General features: G+C 44.3%; 1 protein-coding gene across 1 annotated transcript; it reads left to right on the top strand.

The window, feature by feature from the left end:
• Positions 1–11122: 11122 nt before the first annotated feature.
• On the top strand, positions 11123–16566 carry sox19b (SRY-box transcription factor 19b). The gene is made up of 2 exons (XM_056369997.1): positions 11123–12187; positions 14706–16566. The coding sequence occupies exons 1-2, from the start codon at positions 11526–11528 to the stop codon at positions 14965–14967; spliced, it is 924 nt and encodes a 307-aa protein (XP_056225972.1). The 5' UTR covers positions 11123–11525; the 3' UTR covers positions 14968–16566.
• Positions 16567–19892: the final 3326 nt, after the last annotated feature.

Below are 19892 nucleotides of genomic sequence, written 5' to 3'. Positions count from 1 at the left end.
AACAACGGTGGTTCATTACCAGAAACTTTCTAGAAAAAAAATGTGGAAAAAGAAAATAGTGGGAACCGTAGATCCTGAAATATACTATCACCTTTATGTTTTTCCAGAGTCAGTCTGTAAAAGAAAAAGTTCAGCTCCTTGTTCCAGGAACATCCCTAAAGTTGGAGGAGATTTTTTTTTTTTTTTTTTATCTTGATGAATCTGTGAATATTCAGGATAAAATAAACCAAAGTAGGATTTCATGATTTATTCAGCTCCGTTTTCTTTGTTCTGCAGATACGTTCTTGATGAATAAATGAATTCATGATCTTGTGCGACCTCCACTTCTGCGATGTGAGTCGTTCTGCAGGGACGACGGCGCAGAGGCCGGAGCATGAAACACTCGCTCCCCACCGATCACACACACACACACACACACACACACCAGCTTCACTATCTAAAAGGCAAGGCAAGTTTGCTTCTACTGCACCGTTCACACACAAGGCAAATCAAAGTGCTTTACATTAAGAATAGAAACATCAAGATGATGTTAGAATAGCATTTAAAAATAGATTTTAATAAATAAAAATATTTAAATACACGAGATCAGGTAGGAAACTGATTTAAACCTTCCTGTGAAGCCGACTGTTTTCCAGTATGTAGATTCTGTGAAGTGTTTTATATGCTGTTATTTCATATGTAGTGTTTAACGGTTTGTTTGTGTATCTTCCCTCCTCAGATGTAAATGAGCTGCGGAGCGAACTCTAGTTAAATAAAAGCTAAACGGATCAGTGACGTGTGCAGAACTAAAGGCTCCTCTGTATATAACATATATGCGCAGCATTGTCATGCACAGTATATATGAATGTGGTCCCAGCACCAGCACGCATGAATAACACATCCCACTCCCACACACACACACACACACACACACGCACACACACACACACACACATCCAGGCAGGTTAACCCCTCCTAACCTCCCCGGTGTCCCAATATGACGTCCATCAGCCTCAAAACATGTTATGTCTCTCTGCGGTTTTGTCCTCTCTCAGCCTAGGTGGCCTGTCCTCCAAAGGCACTTTCTGTGGCGGAGATACCCCATGCCCATCCCCCCAACTGCCCAACACACACACACACACTCCCGTTACCCACTCCACCCCCCGTTGGGTGCTGGATAGTGGGGTTGAGAGATGGTGGGGTGGATGGCGGGTGGGGATTATGCGAATGTGGGGCTCGTAAAGGGCCTGCCATGGTCTTTCTGTTGTGTGACGGATGGCTGGGAGGCTGAACAGGCCTGCTTTGCATGAGAAGAGAAGCCAGCAGAGGGGAGAATAGAGGTCTATTCAATGAGGCCTGTCACCCAAAACCACCCTCCTGCACCGAACCCTCACACCCCACCCCTTCATCATCCATCCCTTCATCCTTTCATCCCTCCTCCTCCTCCCTTGTACTCCCTCTCCATCTCAGTCTCCCTTTCTTCCTTCATTTTGTGGTTTTCATTTGCCTGTCTTCACTGCCTCTTTCTCACCCTATAATCTACACCCCACCCCCACTCCCCTGCCCTCCTCACTCCTTCTTATTTCATCCACTTAATTTCTGTTCATTCAGATTTTCCCTCCTTTCCATCAAGCTGTTTTTACCTCGCTGAGTTCCATAACATTTGAATCCTCTCATTATTTTGTGGCCATTGTGAATGAACAGCTATAATGGAATGTCATGGTCAAAGCTCTTTAACACTAAAAGAAGTCATGTGACTTGATGCTCTGACATGCTGACTGAGTCCACATTTGAGTCAGCAGGAGATATTATGGCATAATTAGGTTAAAGATGTATTCAACACTTTTTAACCACTGGGAGGCTGAAAAAAAAAACAAAACAGACGGACGGATATTCAGCCACAGGTCAGTCACGCTCGGTGAAGATATAACATGTTAAATGTCTGCTCGCACAGGCGGCACGCAGACGACTGCGGTGACGTGTTTATGTCCAGCTGTTGGATACAAGTCCGGTGTTCGCCGTCTTTTAGCTCTAGTTTGGTCTCGACCAACTCCGTCTGACTTTTAGCTGCTAAATGTTTTGCAGTAGTTCCTGTTTAACTTTGTGTTACTCACCTCTCCTCTCGTTCCTGATGCCCGCTTCCTGCCCTCATGCGTTTTCCCGCCTCTCTAGCTGTGTCCCAATTCAAAGGCCGCATCCTTTCAGAGGCTGAATTTGAAGACTGATTACATCACAGCGGTGCCACTAAACTAGTCCCATTTCAAAGGCTCCTTCAAATGCGTCCTTCGTTTCCTGGACAATGAAGAATCCAACAGGTGGATCCTTCATGGGCCAACATATCCCAAGATTCATTGCAGCGGTAATGGCAGCAAACAACACAGACAGAGAGCCTGAGGATCACACTGCTAAATATAAGTATTGTGTTTCAGCTCAGTTCAACAGCTAAACGGTACAACTGTTGAAACCAACAACTTTAAAACCTAAAGCTTCTGTGAGAAAAGTTACGTGTTGTCGAGGTTGCTAGGTGACATGAGAAAAGTAAAAATCCTCCGTAGTTCGGCCTTTGCGGTCTATGAAGGGCCACACCTTCTTGGACCACGTCCTCCAAAGGATGTGGCCCCCGAATTGGCTCGCAGTTTAAATACAGTAGGAGAGGAGAGACACCAGCTGCATCTCCATTAACTGCTTGATGTGCAATTTGAAACTGTGAATTTAAAAACAAGTAACGGAAACACATGAATTTTGAATAAAAACTCTCAAAGGGCCTTAAAACCTCAAGTTTATGTAAAAAAAAAAGTAACTTGTTGTCAAGGTTGCTAGGTGGTTTGTCCTCGAGTCCGGCCTGTGGCCCTTTGCTGCATGTCATGTTCTCTCTCTCTCTCTCTCTCTCTCTCTCTCTCTCTCTCTCTCTCTCTCTCTCTCTCTCTCTCTCTCTCTCTCTCTCAGTATGGCTGTACTAAAGGAAACAACTTTAAAAAAAAAAGGATAGTCTGTCTCTTCTAACGTTCTCTCTGATCATGTGACAGTAAATCCAGCTGAAATCACAGCTCAGTCTTTGTCTTTCATTTATGTGTTTGGTGATTTTGTCAGACGACATCACAGTTATAAAATCAGGATTGTGACCAGAGGAGGTCCAGACATGTACAAGGCTTGTACCTATTCTTGTTTAAATAGTATCAAACCTGATATTAACTTATTGTCTCAGCACCTGAGACAATAAGTGACGCAGAGCTCCAGAGGTTTTAGAAATGTTTCTGAACTTGCTGATGCTGCTTCCAGTGAAGAGTATAACCACACCTCCGGCTGCCTTCAGGACATACAGTATGTTAGACACTGTCATTAACACATTTCACATTGAGGGTTATTCATTTTATGCATATGGAGGGTGGTTAGTCTCTATAAACTCACATAAGTGTCTCATTGGGTTTCTGTCAGCAGCTGGGGGTGAATATTAGTTTACCTGCTGACAAATGAGTCTCATCAACACCAACTTCACACACACACCACCATGAAACTAAACGTTGTGATGTGTGTGTGTTTGTCTGGCAGAAGTATACATCGGTGTGTAAGATATGCCACAAGGTTAAAGATGTCATGAGCCTGACACACAGCAAAGACAACAAGGTCAGTAAACACTTTTTTACAACCATGGAAGTGAAAGAAGAGAAATATTTTTTCTTAAATATACTTTCATTTCATTTTTTTTTTACAGTGTACATTGTTAAAATGTTTGATTTGACACCTGTAGATTATTCATATCAGAAAATAATAGTGGATGAATTGCAAAAAGAAAAACATTTCCATGCCAGAAATGGCGGCCATATTGAATTTTCGAGTGGCTAACATGTTCTATCAAAAGAGTAATACCCAAGGAGGATTTGTGCCAAGATGAGCATTTTGTATCCAATTTCAAAGATCTCCATGGAATATGCAGTTACGTGCTGCGCTAGTAAGGGAGAGAGGGAGCAGCAGTGGACTGAGCTACAGAAAAGAGAGAGGGAGCTTAATGAGACAAACTTCATTTGCTGATAGTTTCATGGCTGTTACATCCTAAAGCAGAAATAAATGAGTGTCACTGGTGCTATGGACCTTTCACTTTCCTTTTCCACTTCTTATCACACGCAGCTCAAACGTGGAGTCACACAACAGCAAGTAGCCTACAAAGAATTGCATTTCAGATGCTGCTGTCTCGTGATCCATCATCTGTTTGATTTGCTTTGGTGTTTCAGAGGCGCCCAGCTCAGCTCATGGTTGGTGACACATAGGAGCCGACGGAGGGCCGAGCTCCAACCGCTCAGTTGGATGAACTAGTCCCTGCTGCAGAAGAACAAGTGTAGTGACCATGGTAAAGGAGCTCACAAAGGTTCAGGTGAGGTCATCATCTTCTCTTCATGCTGACATATGTGGCCGTTAGTAGCTGCTACAGGTTAAAGGCTTAGTGCTAATTAAGCACCTATGCCATGACATTGAAATGTGAAGGTCATCTGGGATATGGAGTAGCTCTATTTAAAACAGACTTTTGCGTGTTACCAATGTGGCTAATTTGTTTTAAATTAGCATAGTGACACAGCACAGTCACTGGGGAAGGCCCACGAGTCATATTTTGCTCCCTCCAGAGTATGGCAGGTGTTAGCATTAGCCACAGGATGCTAGTTAAAGGTCAGAAAGCATGTTGACCTTTAGGCTTTGTTTGAAGGAGTTAGTGGTGATCAGTCTCTTTATTTATCATCAGTCAACATTAGGCAGGACTGTGCACAGGCTACTGATGGTGTGCTGTTTGTTAAAGACCAGTTCATACAGTATGTGTTTGGTGGTGATTTTGACATGACCTTAAACCTGTGGCTGTCTCAGCAGAACAGAAGGAAGCTGAGTTGAAAAAATATGGTGAAACCAGCTACAGCAGCACAGTTGGTGGAAGATTGCAGATATTTGGTTAGAGGAAAAGGGAAAACTGAGGTGTGAAACTGAGCCAGGGTTGATATTAAGCAGATGCACAATTTGCTGCCTCCTTCTGATGAAGATTTGAATGTTCGATAAAATAATAATGGAAAGTGAATGATGTAAAAAAAAAAAATAATAATAATTGGGGAGAGAAATGTTCACGAATAATGTGTTCCGTAAACCCACAGAGGGAAGTTTCATGAACTGAAACGACTACCAGGAGAATCATATATAAACTTGTGGCAGACAGAAAGTAGCACTGGACCGGTGGCTTTTATTCCTTTAACAAGAAAAAATTAAAGACTGCATTTCAGTGGAGTGGGTAAGGGTTAGCATAATACAGCTGGGGGTCATCTGTAGCAATAACAAAAAGCTGTCAGTTGTTTTGTCCCACTCTAATAGTGTCAAGTCAAGTCAAGTCAGTTTTATTCATATAGCACATTTCATATGGCAGGCATAAACTCAATGTGCTTCAAAATAAAAGCACATCATACATGTAAAAATATAAAATAGCATATAAGATAAGAAAATATTACATAAATAAAACATCGGCATATGATTGATAAGAAATGTTGTATTGCTGTATTAAGGACCCAAGTGGAAGCATGTACAAATTAAACAGCAGAGCACCTAGAATTGACCCCTGAGGTACTCCACACGGAATGCTAATCTCATCAGATTCACAGTTACCAATAGGTACAGAGAAAGATTGTCCTGTGAGATATGAAGAAAACCATTTAAGAATGTGCCTTTAAGGCCTAAACAGTGTTCAAGGCGCTGAAGAAGAATTGAATGGTCCACAGTATGGAATGCAGCACTGAGGTCAAGAAGTACCAAAATAGAAACATTATGATTGTCCTTACTAATTTTAAGATAATTAACAACTCTGATCAGGGCAGTTTTGGTACTGTGGTTAACTATAAAACTAGACTGGTAAGCATCAAACAAATTATTAGTTGACAGATACGTATGTAATTGTTTGTATGCCGATTTGTATACGTCTTTTAGGGTATGCTATATCGCTGTCTTTTTCTTTGTCTTGCTTCACTAAATATAAAAAAAAACACAATGTTGCCAAAACATTTATATACTCACATGAGGTGATTTTTTCTGACTATTCTCCAAAGCAATATTTTGAAAAATTTAAATGGAAACACTTTTTTCATATAGACGTTGTGGCTCCTGCAATATCAGGCAACAGGGAGCCAATTCCAACCGAGAGGCAGACTGCTTGAAATCTGTCGTCATGTTTAATTGGAGAGGAGAAAACCCAGCTTTATTCGTATAACATCACTCAATGGAAACGCAGAACCTTCACTGCTGTGTTTTGTCAAATTTTCTGAACAAGACTAGGTCTAAGCCTAGTAATCATGGACCGCCTCTGGTCAAATCCTGATTTTATAACCGTGACGTTGTCTGATGAAATCTACAACCACATAAATGAAAGACAAAGACTGAGCTGTGATTTCAGCTGGATTTACTGTCACGTGATCAGAGAGAACGTTAGAAGAGACAGACTATCTGCTTGGTGTGTCTTATGTTTAGTTATTCTTCTGCCTTCTTTAGTCATAATGATTCATCTAATGAAAGTAGGTTATTTGCTTTAATGGAGTTGAGGTTCAATGTATTGGAAGTGCTCCTCCTCTTCCCTATAGTTCCCGAGCAGCCGGGAAACCAGAGCAGCTCAGTACTCTGCTGACCAGTGGTGGAAATATCATCACTCAGTCAGTCAGTCAGTCAGTGACATTCCAGATTATAGGTCTGGCCCTGCTGTTGTGGTCCAGCCAAAAAAATGTACATATATATACAGAGAACTGATCACTCTCCAACCTTGTTGCAAGAAAATGAGGAAGCTGCGATGTCTGCCATTTTGAAAAGAAAGTCCGTGTGCTCTGTTAACCTCACCCCTACAACTGTGGCACCACCGAAAAGCCTGGATGTCCTCGTGACAGAACAGTAGCACTCAAATAGGTTTTTATAGATAGTGTCACAGACTCCCCCACAAAGGACAAAAATTAATGGAATCTTAGGAGTATATATAAGTAGAGACCAGAGAGTCCAGGCTTGTGACCAAAGACTAAATTTAATAGAAAATACTAATAACAAAACAAGTCTTGTTTCATTCATTAGAAAATCATTTGACGCCAGCATCAACGAGTCAATGTGAAATTGTAGTAATGACTGAATTTGAATGGACGTGCATCAGTTGTAGAGAAGCAGAGGGACAGAGAGGGAGAATACTGAAAACTTCACCTCTCCCAGCCCACTGCCATGTTGGCTTCTTCTGTGTCTGATGTGACACACACCGATGCAACATGCGCACACAAGTTTAAAAGAAAAATGTGTGAGGGGACAGAGGGAGAAACTCCTCTGCCACTCCGTCTGAAGCCACAGAAGAAGTGAGACAGACGAAGAAAAGCCGAGAGTGAGAGTGTTGGTGAGTTGTTTTTGAAAGAGTAAAGCCAGGGAGCAGAGAGGAGGAGGAGGGGGGAGGGGGGAGGAAGAAGAGGGGGGAAAGGGCAAGGTTTGGAAGGGATTCCACACAAGGTTGTCATGGAGATGGAAACGGGAGAGTGGAGCCTCACAATTCCCAATTAGTCACAAACACATGGCCACAAACACACACCTGCAGCACGCACACACACATCTGCATAATGCACTCTGCAACTGACTTAGGAAAACACACTCTGACACACACAGCTGGTTACACACACACACACACACATACACACACACACCTGCATGACACGCGTCACATTTTCAGTCTCACACACAGAGAAATAAAACACCTGTCCATCCTCATTCACTTGCTCTTGTACACAAAAATGAGGAACTGGGAAATCTCACCTGTCTCACCTGCACCAACAGTCACCATGACCACAATCCCTCCCCAGCCTTACCGTAACCACGGTGATGAAAGTCCTCTAACTTAGCACGGTGGTCAGTTTAACACAAACCTTTCCTGCACAGACATAATAGTTTTGATATAAAATAATTTTGAGACACACAGGTAAAAGGATGTCAGATCCCGTTAGGTGTGTTTTTGTGTGTATGTAGGCCTATATTTCCCTCCCTCCCCCTCTTCTTCTGTGCATCATGTGCCAATAAACTGCCTTCCACCCTGAGTGTCTGTTCAACATCCGATTGGCTGATTTTCACTCAGGTAACTTCTCGTTCACCCCACTGACTGGTTTCACTCTGTCGAGGAGAGAATCAGGTCTTTTGTTTGGGTTTTTCTGTGCAGTTGAAAGAATTCCTGCTGCACTAGAAGTCCTGCTACATCCTGCTTCAGTGCACGTTAGAAGGCAAGTCTGATGATGGCATCAAAGGGATCATTTTGCCTGAATATTAGCTTGTGCCAAAGGTCTATAGGCAAAGTAGTCTATGAGTCTATGATAATCTATGAGTAATCTCCGTCCAGACTAACAAACCTGACAACACATACAGTACATGACCATTCATCCACTTCCCAACAGGAAGTAGATGGTCTACTCTGCAGTTCATTAGTTTCAGAATATACTACGAATGAGGACAGCAAAGACAGTTGTAGCATTAAAATGCAGAATGCAACAGCTGCTGGCAAAGACAGCAAGTTCAAGAACACTTGCAATTCATTATCATGTTGTATTCACCACTGGCAGTCGAGGCTCCACAAATCCACAAAATTGGCTGTCTTTATTTTGGTGTAAGAAACCTGCCCCCAAAATTGAATTCAGTTTTGATGTTTTGATTTCATTTGATATCACTTTTTCATGCACAACATCTGCACAAGTATGGTTTTGATGTTATACTGGAACCGTTGGTAAATGATAGAAAAACGACTGGAAAGCCAGGGGCTAAGTCCTCCACTCTGTGACAAGCAGGTACATGGTACAATCTCACAGATCACAGGAGATAATCTAGGGATGCACACACAATTCTTCGCTTTAATGAGTCATTCAGTAGCCGTCATTTCTGTGACCTTTGTTTGATTGAGAAGAATGATACAGTGAGGATGATCCTAAGGTGATCCTTCGTGGAAGAGATATGTTTGAAATGCACTGGAAGACTCTCCAGGAAAACCTATAACCTACAACTTTGAAAAAAAATTTCTACACGTAACTCATTGAAGCTTATTATGTGTGTGGTCTATGAGGGTTTGAAGCCAGACACTAGCTGTTCAAAGATTCTTTTAAAGATTTCAAAAACAGAAGAAGACAGGTCAGTGTTTTGTCAAAATCACTGATTTACTTTTGGTTGACAATCATATTCTTTTACTGACGAACAAGCTCTTCACAGAGATGATGTTTGATGACTTCCATCATGATTTCAGAGTGTTACAAAGTGAGGAAAGGTACAGTAAAAATGAAAGTTTGTACATTATACCGTCACTCACAATGTTTTAACCACTGGATAAATGACTGCAACTGGGAGCCGTGTTACATGTCAATCCCTTAGTGGTATTTTAACTCTGTTTTGTGACTTAAAGAAGGAACTCTGACACAGCGTCAAATATTGAATTATTTTGAAAGTGTTGATTTAACTCTGGAGTGTGGAGCTATAGAAAACCCTGAAAAGAGTCTGTGGGAGTTAATTCAACACTGGACTTTGAGCTGTGCAGACGTTGGGTTTTTCTCACAACTAGAGTGTCAGTGTTTTATGTCAGGATGCTGGAGACGTTTGGATGATGTCGGATTTTGGTTCCTTAACAACTCAACTTAAAACCGACAGAATACCAACATCAGCTCTCTCGGCATTGTCCTGACACTGGATTTCTGTCACCTGACGTCGCAACCTACAGTCAGCCGGCGACCTGCAGGGAAGATGCACAACCATAAACTCAGATAGACAGATAGATAGATAGTTAGTCATGTGGCAGTTCATTTCTGGTAATTTAATTAATTGTTCATTTGCGACTATGTCACTTTTTTTCCCCGCAGGACAGAGACCATGAAGTCCAGTGAACTCTCTGTAGACCTCTGTGATCAAACTGTGGCGAGACACAGATCAGGACAAGAAGCTCCCAGGGGAACAGTGGGAACCGTCCGTTAAGTGACATGAACACTGGGCCACTGCTCCTCTCACTCTGAGGCTGGTATCAGCTGCTGTGACTCAGGTTGCAGGAGGATGTAGGTGAAGGTGGGTGGAGTATGATGGAGCAGGACGGGGGGGGGGGGGGGGGGGGGGGTGTCTGCTACAGTGTCACTGTTACAGTATTGAATAATGGCCAGAAAGTGTTTTTGCAGAACATTAGGATGTCACAGTGAAGTTGACCTGTGACCTTTTGGATATAAAATGTCATTTGAGTTCAATTGTGTCATAATGAGCGAATGAATGTATGAGTTATGGCCACAGTGAGGTCACAGTGTGACAGAGGTGATGAAGTTCCTGATATTATTTGTTGCTGCCACTTTTCTGAACATGAAGCTCAATATAAAGTAACACATCTGTTTTACAGGACAGTTAGACAGCAGTGGACTGTGGGTTTCACATGTACAGATAAACCACCATATTCCAATAAACATGAAGATGTACTTAAACAAAAATCGAAGCGCGGTCTAAAATAACTGATGGACATTGCAGATGGATAACTACAGAAGAGGTAGTTGTGATTTTCTTTCTTTTTTAGAATTCTGACTTTAATCAGAATTGAGAGAGTTTACAGGGTTTCAGCAGTGGACTGCAGGTGGATCTCCAGCAGATCCCCATATATTTCTGATTGACCTAAATTAGAGTTTAAACACAGAATTCTGACTTTAAAAAAGTCTTCTTAGAAAAAAAAGTGTTAACAAGAGTAGAACAGAAGTCTAAGAAACAAGTTAGAATTGAGAAAAAAAAAACCTTTGAATTCAGGCTTTAAACTCATAAATTCTGACTAAAGAAACGGCTAAAAGGAGTTTAATGTCAGAATTAATTGAAAAAAAAGTGAATTCAAAGTCAGATTCTGACTTTTAATTCACTTTTTAAACTCACTTTTTCACAATTCTGGTTCTGAGTTTAAAGTCAGAATCAGAAAAAACAAAAAAACATTTTCACACGTGGTCTTAATCCTCTTCGAAGGTAATAGTTGTTTCTCTCTCTGTGTGTTCCAGTCTGACTGACTCTCTCAGAACTTTGTTCAACTTTGAAATCGATCACAACAGTTGATAACGATCAATTATTAAGATACGTGTGTGCCGAAAGCCCTCTCTCCTCACTCCGCCTCTCAACAAGTGTCTCGTGCACAGTCAGGAGGCTTTTCAGTTGCAAATGCACGCGCACAGACGGAAGCTCCTCGCGCTCCCATTGGTCCGCACGCGGCTGCCTGCACTAGGGCTGGGGAACTTTTTGGAGAAGCGGGCAGAAGAGTTGAGAGAGAGAGCTGAAGGTCTGAAAGAGAAGAGTCCGAACCGCACTGACTGCTCTGTGACAGTGATGACCGCCGCCAACACGCTCCTCATCCAGGAGAAGTAGACTCTGGTCCGCGCGCGCTTCGCCTCCGGGTGTGTTGGGAGTAATTAGTTGATTCGGATCACCCGGCGCTCCGGTTGAACCTGTAGGGAAACCTGGCCACACGTCGCCAGGTGGACGGCGACAAAAGGCTCCAACTGTTGTGTACCTCGTCAACTTCTCCGCACCTGTCCAACATGTATAGCATGATGGAGCACGAGCTGAAGCCAACCGGCCAGCCCCCGTCTCACCAGACCTCCCAGGGAATGTCACCAGTCACCGGCAACATGACCGGGAGCATGGGCAGCAACGGAAACTCTCACCCGAGCTCCAAGACGGCGTGCGCACCTGGAGGAGACCCCATGGATAAAGTGAAGCGGCCCATGAACGCGTTCATGGTCTGGTCCCGGGGTCAGCGGCGCAAGATGGCTCAAGAAAACCCCAAAATGCACAACTCGGAGATCAGTAAGCGGCTGGGGGCCGAGTGGAAGCTGCTGACGGACGCCGAGAAGCGGCCCTTCATCGACGAGGCCAAGCGGCTGCGGGCCGTCCACATGAAGGAGTACCCCGACTACAAGTACAAGCCGCGCCGCAAGACAAAGCCGCTGCTCAAGAAGGACGCTCAGGTGGCCAAGTACCCGCTGTCAGCGGGGAACCTGCTGGCGGCGGCGGCGCAGGGCCAGGGTGGTAGTCCGAGGATGGAGAGCTACGGCTGGGGCCCCACCGGAGGGTACGCGGGCATGCAGGGCGAGGCGCTCGGCTACACGCAGCAGCTCCACCGGTATGACCTGTCCGCGCTCCAGTATCCACCTACAATGACTGCAGCACAGACGTACATGAACGGAGCCAACTCGTACAGGTGAGTCTCACAGTCCAGGTCCCGGTCCCACAATGAAGGGCGGGTTTTTTTTTAATTTTTTAAACAGCTTCACTGATTTTTAAAACAATTTGTCTCTTTTGAATCGTTTTAATCAGCGGTGTATTAAAGTTTTTATTCTAAGTTTATTAAAGTTTTTATTCTAACTTTGTCACTTGATGTTATTGGACAGAAACTTTAATTTGGAGGCAAAACTACCAGAACTGAAAAAAAGAAAAATAAAACAGAAGTTGACCAACTCCTCTCACACATCTGAACTCCGTTTCCAGTTGCACCTGCTGTGACACTGACTTGAGAGAGATTTGTTAGAGAAGAGGCTTTAATCAGGTTGAAGTAAAGTACATTCAGTCCCACTGAGTCACTGATGGAACAACAGGCTTCAGTCTGCTGCCTACTTGTTATGCATGTGACACTGTGCTCTGGGCTGGGTCCTGCCTGGAATGTTGATCAGGATGACTTGATGGCAGGCAGGGCTGCTCTGTGTGTGGTCCTCTACCCACAGTCCCCTGCTCCTGCAAGCCATTGTCCCCACTTACACTTCAGGGTCCCTGCCTGCTGCCTCAGGCCTCCCTGCAAACTGCAAACACTCCACACGTAGATAAATGATAAATAAAGTTTATTTAAACAGCGATCATTTCCACGCTCCTTTTGACTGACGAATCAACTGGAGCTCATTTTAAAGCCTCAGATGTTTTGACCTGTGTTTTTCAGTTGATGTTTGAAGCTCTGAGTCATCCTGGACTTGCTGAAGCTCGTCCGGTCCCACTGAATCACAGCGGCTGGGTCCAAGGCCAGATTGTAAAGTTTAAACTAAGAACAGGTCAGAACTGATACTCAGATCTTTAGAGAGGCTGAGATTTGTGACCAAAAATATAACTGATCTGGAAAAACAAGCTAAATTAAATTCAAATTATTTTAACTTTCTCTTGTAACGTCATTAAAACTAGACCTGATCAACTGACTGGATGCTCCGTGGTGTAACATAGACATAATGTTTGAAGGTTGACGTGAGTGTGTTGTCTGCATGCAGGCGTCTCTTCAATACATGTCTCCATGACTCCTTGTCTCATCCTACTTTGTCTCTCACGACCCAAATGTCATGTCTGCTTCCTAACTTTTTAAAAATCTATTTGTTTCCATTTTCAGTTCCAGTCATGTAGTCTAGTGTAGATCCAGGTGTCAGACCCTGATCCTGGTCAGTAGAGTAGCTGTTCCCCAGAACACACTCCCCCACACTGGGGCTCTTTTTCTACCTTATGACGGACAGGTGACATGACAGGTTAATATGTTTATTTAATGAGGAGTGGCTCCTCCCACCGATGATGTAGAGAGACCGGTGCTCCTGTTTAATCCACTTGACTGTAAATCAGAGGTGTCACTGTGAACCAGGTGACCAAACCTGCAGCACTTCCTGATTCCTGATTCCTGATTCCTGATTCCTAATCCCGGCTCTGTCTCAACATGCAGCTGCTCATCATGAATAACCTGCTGCTCTCTGACTCACTGTCAGCAGCTGATTGGCTGAAGAGCTGCTTTGTCCCATTAAAGGAGGAAGTAACAGAATGGAAGCGGTTAACAAAATAAAATTAAAAAAAAAAAAAAAACAAGTGATTCTGATGAGGAGCCAGATCTGAGAACAGGTCTCTGGATCAGTGTCAGCAGCTCTGTGTTGTCTGCAGTTGTTAACATTGTTTTTTTTATATTTTCCATTAATAAGAGAATTGATTTTTTTTTTTTTTAAAGCAGCTGTTTAATGTTGCAGCTGCTGCTGGAAAAGTCAAACAGTTTGAAAACTGAGGTTCTTCAGACCCTGCAACACATTTGTCTCTGAAGTTTGGGATGTTGGTATCAAAAACAAGCTTTTCTGTTGCGCGTACAGATTTGAACATATATATATATATATATATATATATATATATATTTAAAAATAATATCAGCTCTGAGTAAAACTGATTCTCACTTCATTTGTTTTAATTTTAATGCTGCTGATTTGACACAATCGTTTTCTTTACAATCACATTTTTTTAATCCGCATTTTCACTTTTTTTTTTTTTTTTTTTTTTTAATGGATAAAAAGTTGCTTTAAAGTTGTTTATAGATGTTAAGGAATTGGGGATGAGTTTTCTGTCGGACAGGAATGTGATTTCCAGCCTCTGTACCTGCAGCAGCAGAGCACAGCTGAAACTGTGTCCACACACTCTCTTCATCGTCGCTGTGTTTGCGTGACTTGAAGTGATCTTGGTTAGCTTTCTAACAGAAACCCTGTGAACGTCTCCATCTGTGCTCTCTGTGCTGGTTGATGTGAACATGATGAAGCTCAGGACAGGAGCTGAGAGCAGCATGAGGATCATTGTGTTTAAATGACTCCGGAGAGACGTCTGCTGCTTCCTGTGAATGTGGGTTCATAGAGAACCAGGTTCTCTCGTGGTCTGGTTTTTACTGCCTGAACCTGATCCTGTGTGCATGTGTTGACGTCTGACTTGTCCCGTCCTCTCCGCAGCCCCATGTCCTACAGCAGCAGTCCCCAGCAGCCCAGCCCGGTCACCATGTCCATGGTGAAGGCAGAACCAGTGTCCCACTCGCCTCCGACCGGCACGCCCAACCACCACCGGGGGCCTTTGCAGGGAGACCTCAGGGACATGATCAGCATGTACATTCCTGGACCAGGAGGCGACGCCGGCGACCCCACGACTGCACAGAGGGGCTACACCAGCGTCCAGCAGCACTACCTCACTGGGACTGTCCCGCTCACACACATCTAGGACTGGAGCGGGACTGATGGGGGGGGGGGCGGGTAGGGGGTCGAACTGAGGGGGGAGAACCAGAAATGCTCATGATGCACAGCTGGCCGGACAGGAGGTGGAGTCTGGTGCGAAGGGGGGGCGGGGTTTAGACGGCGGACGGCGTCTCTCATACCGTCTCTCATGTGCCTGCAGACACAGACACACGATGTTTATATCACTGAACAGCTGTTTTTCTACCTCTTTGGTGCCACATCAGTTCAAATAAACACCCTCCACCACTGTGCCCCCCCCCCTCCGCCCTCCAGCAGACGTGACGACCGGGGCCACGCCTGTTTATTGTGTACATATTACAAAATGCTACTTTTGTCTTTTTTATATTTTTAGAACTTATTCATAATGAGTCAAAAGATTTTCCTTAAACACTTGTGACGCTGGCACTCACACAGCTCCACCACGCCCAGAGAGAGGCCGGGGGAGGGGAGGGGAGGGGAGGGGGGCTGTCCCGTCCCGTCCCGCTGTGTGGGCGGAGCTGGGAACAGCTGGGTGCCGGTGGGGAAACGGGAAGGAAATGCACAACTTGAATAACAGAGCTGTTTTTAAATGAACTCTTTGTGCCTTGGCTTTGGTTTTAGTGCTGTTTGTATTTTTATATTTCTCACTGCTGAAATCCTGTTGGACGACACGGAGGACACCTGTTGGACACCTGTTGGACAATCAGCACTGCATCCACAGGAAGTAAACACAACATGGCGGCTTCTACGATCGGAGGATGGAGAACCCTGGTTCCACATCCTGCGGGTCCAGATCAAGCAGAGTGTGTGTTTGCTGCCTGTGCCAGTTTTATTTGCTATAATTAGTTTTTAGGTTTTGACCTTCTGATGTAAATGATGTTGCGTTGTCGTGGCAACGTCTGTGTTTTCATTGTCACTTTGCTCTAGGCAGGAGTTGTTGTTTTTTTTTGTTTTTTTTTTTAGGCTCATTAAGTGAATTTAATATGAAACGGCACATTTCAGTTGTTCGACTCCAAACAGCAGGTTTAAGACTCGCAAGTTGCGTCTTCCACCAGGTCCACTGGACTGACAGAGGGACTTCAGACGTGTTTTATTTGAATCAGCTGTTTGTTAGAGAGGAAGTCTCAGACTAAATCTCCACCTTGTTTCCTAAAGTTTTTCACTTTCTATAAGATAATAAAGGAGCGTTTTTAATCAGCCTCTCTCAGCCTGACGCCTCTGTCATGTCTGTTTCTGTCTAACCTGCTGTCTCTGCTGCTACGGACCTAAAGGAAACTTTGATTTTCTGCAGACGCTCAGTATTGACTGTGCTAGATTCATCTCTAACTAAACATGCACTGGGAACAGACGCTGAGGAAGTGATGATGAATGTTTACACTGGTGCCCCAGTATTTTAAAAGTTAACTGTTGTACTGACGTTAGGATGAATCTCTTTGTGTGTAAATGCTGCCGTGTGTTAGACTTCCTCTGTGTAGCATCCGTGTAAATAATGTACACATTATTTTTAGGCTCTTATACTAAGAGTCTGATTCCTTTTTGATTAAAAAATCTTTGTTATGGGATTCATGACAATATTAATAAAAAGAACAAATCCTTTTTTCATTAATATCGTGTTAATGTCTTTGTCTTTATATATATGTATATAGAAATCTTCAGTAGCCACTTTATTAGGAACGCACAGTTCCAATACAACAGCTTCAAACTTTCCAGCTCAAAGTCGACTTACTTCTTCTGGAGCTTCCAACCGTATTACACTGTCTTCATCAGCTGATGAGGTAATGAAAATACGAATACTGTTTGGGTTTTTTAGAGGCGTTAACTCACCTGAACTGTTTCCATTCAGTCCACTAACATGAGCAGCCAGAACATAAACACACATGTGTAGAACTCAACCGCTCTAACTGTGACTCAGTGAGAAACAGCTGAGTGAACATAAAACTCATCATCATCTTACGGCTGAGCTTTCGTCTTGGGCTGAATGAAGTTTTGCCAGTGTACCTAATAAAGTGGTCACTGAGTGATAGTCCATATCTCACATCAGGCTTTCTTTGGATTTCATATGAAAATCACTGAACAACCTTTAAACATCCAAATAATGCGGCTGGATGAAGACAGAAGAATAAAGAATAAACCCTCGGTAGAAATGTTTAAACCAGTGAGAGTCAGAGCTGCAGCAGTTTGTTTTACAATGTCATTTATGGTGTGAGGTAAACAGCTGGATTACACAAGTCTGCACTGAATGAAAATGATAAAATGATAAAAAAAAAAAAACACAGAGTTCAGTGTCTTGCAAGAGTCAAACAGGTTTTCTGTTTCCACATAGAGATGAATGAAAGAAGCGAGGAGCTATAACAGCAGGAAACTAAACTCATGCTTGTGAAGTGAATTACAACACGTTTCTCCACTCTTATCATTGTGAGTGTTATTGAATCTGAAACACTCAGCTGGGTTACTGGTGTGACTGGGATTTGGTAACTGGTGTTTCTCAGCTGTTGTTTCCAACATGACCTCATCATCCAAAGCAGATAGAGATAAAGAGAGGCAGACCAGAGACCAGAAGGGGACCAGAAAGAACCTTTCCCACCGTCACAGCGTCCTCTCAGGCCGGGGCGGCTCTCACTGAACCCCGGGACAAAGTGAGCCTGAGCGGGGGAGCAGGGGAGGATGTGATGGGTGAGGGTGAATGGGGGTGATGGTCTATAGAGCCCAGAATGATTTAAAGCTTGATTATTTACTTTCTTATCTTTACTCTCTTTTAAAATTCACTTTCCCTCTTCCCCTCCTCCACCTTTTCACTCCCTCCCTCCCCCTCCCCTCTCCACACAGAAAGCGGGTGGATGGCCCGCTCGTAATTGGCCGTTTCGGAGGCGCATTGTCCGCGGCTTTTCAGGCCGCAGGTGCATATAGTAAAGCCGGAGTCTCCGCTCCTCCCCCGGGCGTCTTTGTTCCCTCTCCCCGCTTCGCCCACTCCCCCGCCGGGCAGAAAATTAGGGCTGCTTTTGGGGGCTTCGTCCTCAGGCTTAACCCTTTCACCGACCGCCGCCTTTCTCATGGAAATGTGAGAGAACCCCGCACTGGCTAATCGGTCAGTGAGGGGAGGGGGAGGAGGGGGAGAAAAGATGCGGGCACCAGGATCAACAGGAGGAGGAGGGGGAGGAGGGGAACAGATGCAGAGAGGAGGGGGAGGAGGGGGAGGAGGGGGAGGAGGGGGGGGGGTGAAAACCAGCAGCTCCTCCAACTTCTCCAGCAGCTCAGATCCGAGTGATGAACTTTCACAGTTTAGTTAATGAAGCCTTTAATTATCAAACCTGTGTTTGGAGACATTTATAGTCATGTTAATTATGGCAAAATCACAGGCTACCATTCCACCCCGAGAACCGAACCCCCCTCAGGAACTCCTCGAGCCCCTCAAGGATCCCAGGAACCTCATTAAGAACCTGTGGAACGCTCTCAAGGACTCCTGGAACCATATAGATATAGGAGGTTCTTTGTCAGGGGTTTACCACATTTCTCTGAATAAAAACACCAGGTTGTGCAGAGTTGATGTGACACTGCAGCTGAAGCACGATGACGTGGAGTTTTGCCCGTTAATTAAAGTTATAACACCGGCTTTAACTTCCTTCACTGTGTCTGAATCGAACGGAAGAGAAATGAACATTTGTTGCTGTAAGTAACCGGCGGAAGTGAGAGCGTATATGTGGGTTGTTTTGGCTGAGGTCCACGGGTAGATAGGGATGGGGTAGGGAGAGGGAGGGGTGTGGGTGGAGAAGGGGGTGGAGGGAGTGTCAATGGAGGGATTTTCTGGTCTAATACATCCCATCACTTAGCAACGAGCAGTGAGGCTTCAACAAGTGGTTGCCATGGATCCTCAGAGAGTGACTTAAAAGTCTCCACAAAGAGCTGCGGTCAGCCCTGTGTGTGTGTCTGTGTGTGTGTGTGTGTGTGTGTGTGTGTGTGTGTGTGTGTGTGTGTGTGTGTGTGTGTGAGAATCAGGTGGTGGTTACCAACAGGGTTTTTACTGTGGTGACACACAATCCAGACATAACCTCCATGTTTTAGCAGCGACTGCTGTGAAGTGAAGGTCTTCAGCTCAGGCTGCCGTCGTCTCCGTCTTTACTGAGGAGGAGGAAACAGAGTGAAATCGCCTCAGAGAGACAGAGCTGAGCTCAGCAGCCTCCAAGGGACTGATGGAAACATTGGATGTTAAAGTTCAGTACCTGCTGCATTCCTGCAGGAACTACTGTCTGCAGAGAGCACGACAAACTACGTCCTGCTACACACACATTCACATGCATGCAGACGTGCGCATACAAACACATGGAGACACAGAGGAGGGGTGTACATCAGAAGTTCTCTCATTAGATGCTTGTGTAGAGCTGTACACACACACACACACACACACACACACACACACACACACACACACACACACATATATCTGAGCCGCTTCATTCTTACATGATCTTCCACAACCTTGTTCCCTCACCACCTCCTGACTTTATGGGCCCTCTATGAAAGCACAGGGATCCCACACCCTTCTGTTCCATCCTTTGTTTGCACCTTGTGAGTCTGTGTGTGTCATCATGGCAAAAATGTGGAGACGCCCGGTGTAGCAGGGACTACCACAGAGGTGGCTTTCAAGCTCCATATTTTCCTCTCCTGTGTTTTATTTGAAGTGTTGATCCATAAGAAGATATATTTGTGGTTTTAAGAACCAAAATCCATCTCAGTGTAGTTTTACATCTCCTCTCTCAGGCTTCTCTCTGGAGCTCTAGTAACAACAGGTCGGTGAGTCAATCAGAAGAGAGGAGGCTCTGAGTCTCTCTTCTGATTGGCTGACTGTTTTCTGAGTGATGCAATAAAACTATATCAGATTTCAGGTAAAACACTCAGAAAAACCAAATCCTGCAAGGTTGGATGGCGGGTCCAGGT

This window comes from Seriola aureovittata, chromosome 23 (genome assembly GCF_021018895.1).
Source record: "Seriola aureovittata isolate HTS-2021-v1 ecotype China chromosome 23, ASM2101889v1, whole genome shotgun sequence".
Classification (NCBI taxonomy): domain Eukaryota; kingdom Metazoa; phylum Chordata; class Actinopteri; order Carangiformes; family Carangidae; genus Seriola; species Seriola aureovittata.
This window is presented reverse-complemented; position numbering and strand designations above follow the sequence as displayed.

Bases quoted from the DNA above. Each gene is read 5' to 3' on its own strand.
- sox19b (XM_056369997.1), top strand. From the start codon at position 11,526: ATGTATAGCATGATGGAGCACGAGCTGAAGCCAACCGGCCAGCCCCCG. The intron at 12,188-14,705 runs GTGAGTCTCACA...TCCTCTCCGCAG, and splicing joins AACGGAGCCAACTCGTACAG to CCCCATGTCCTACAGCAGCA.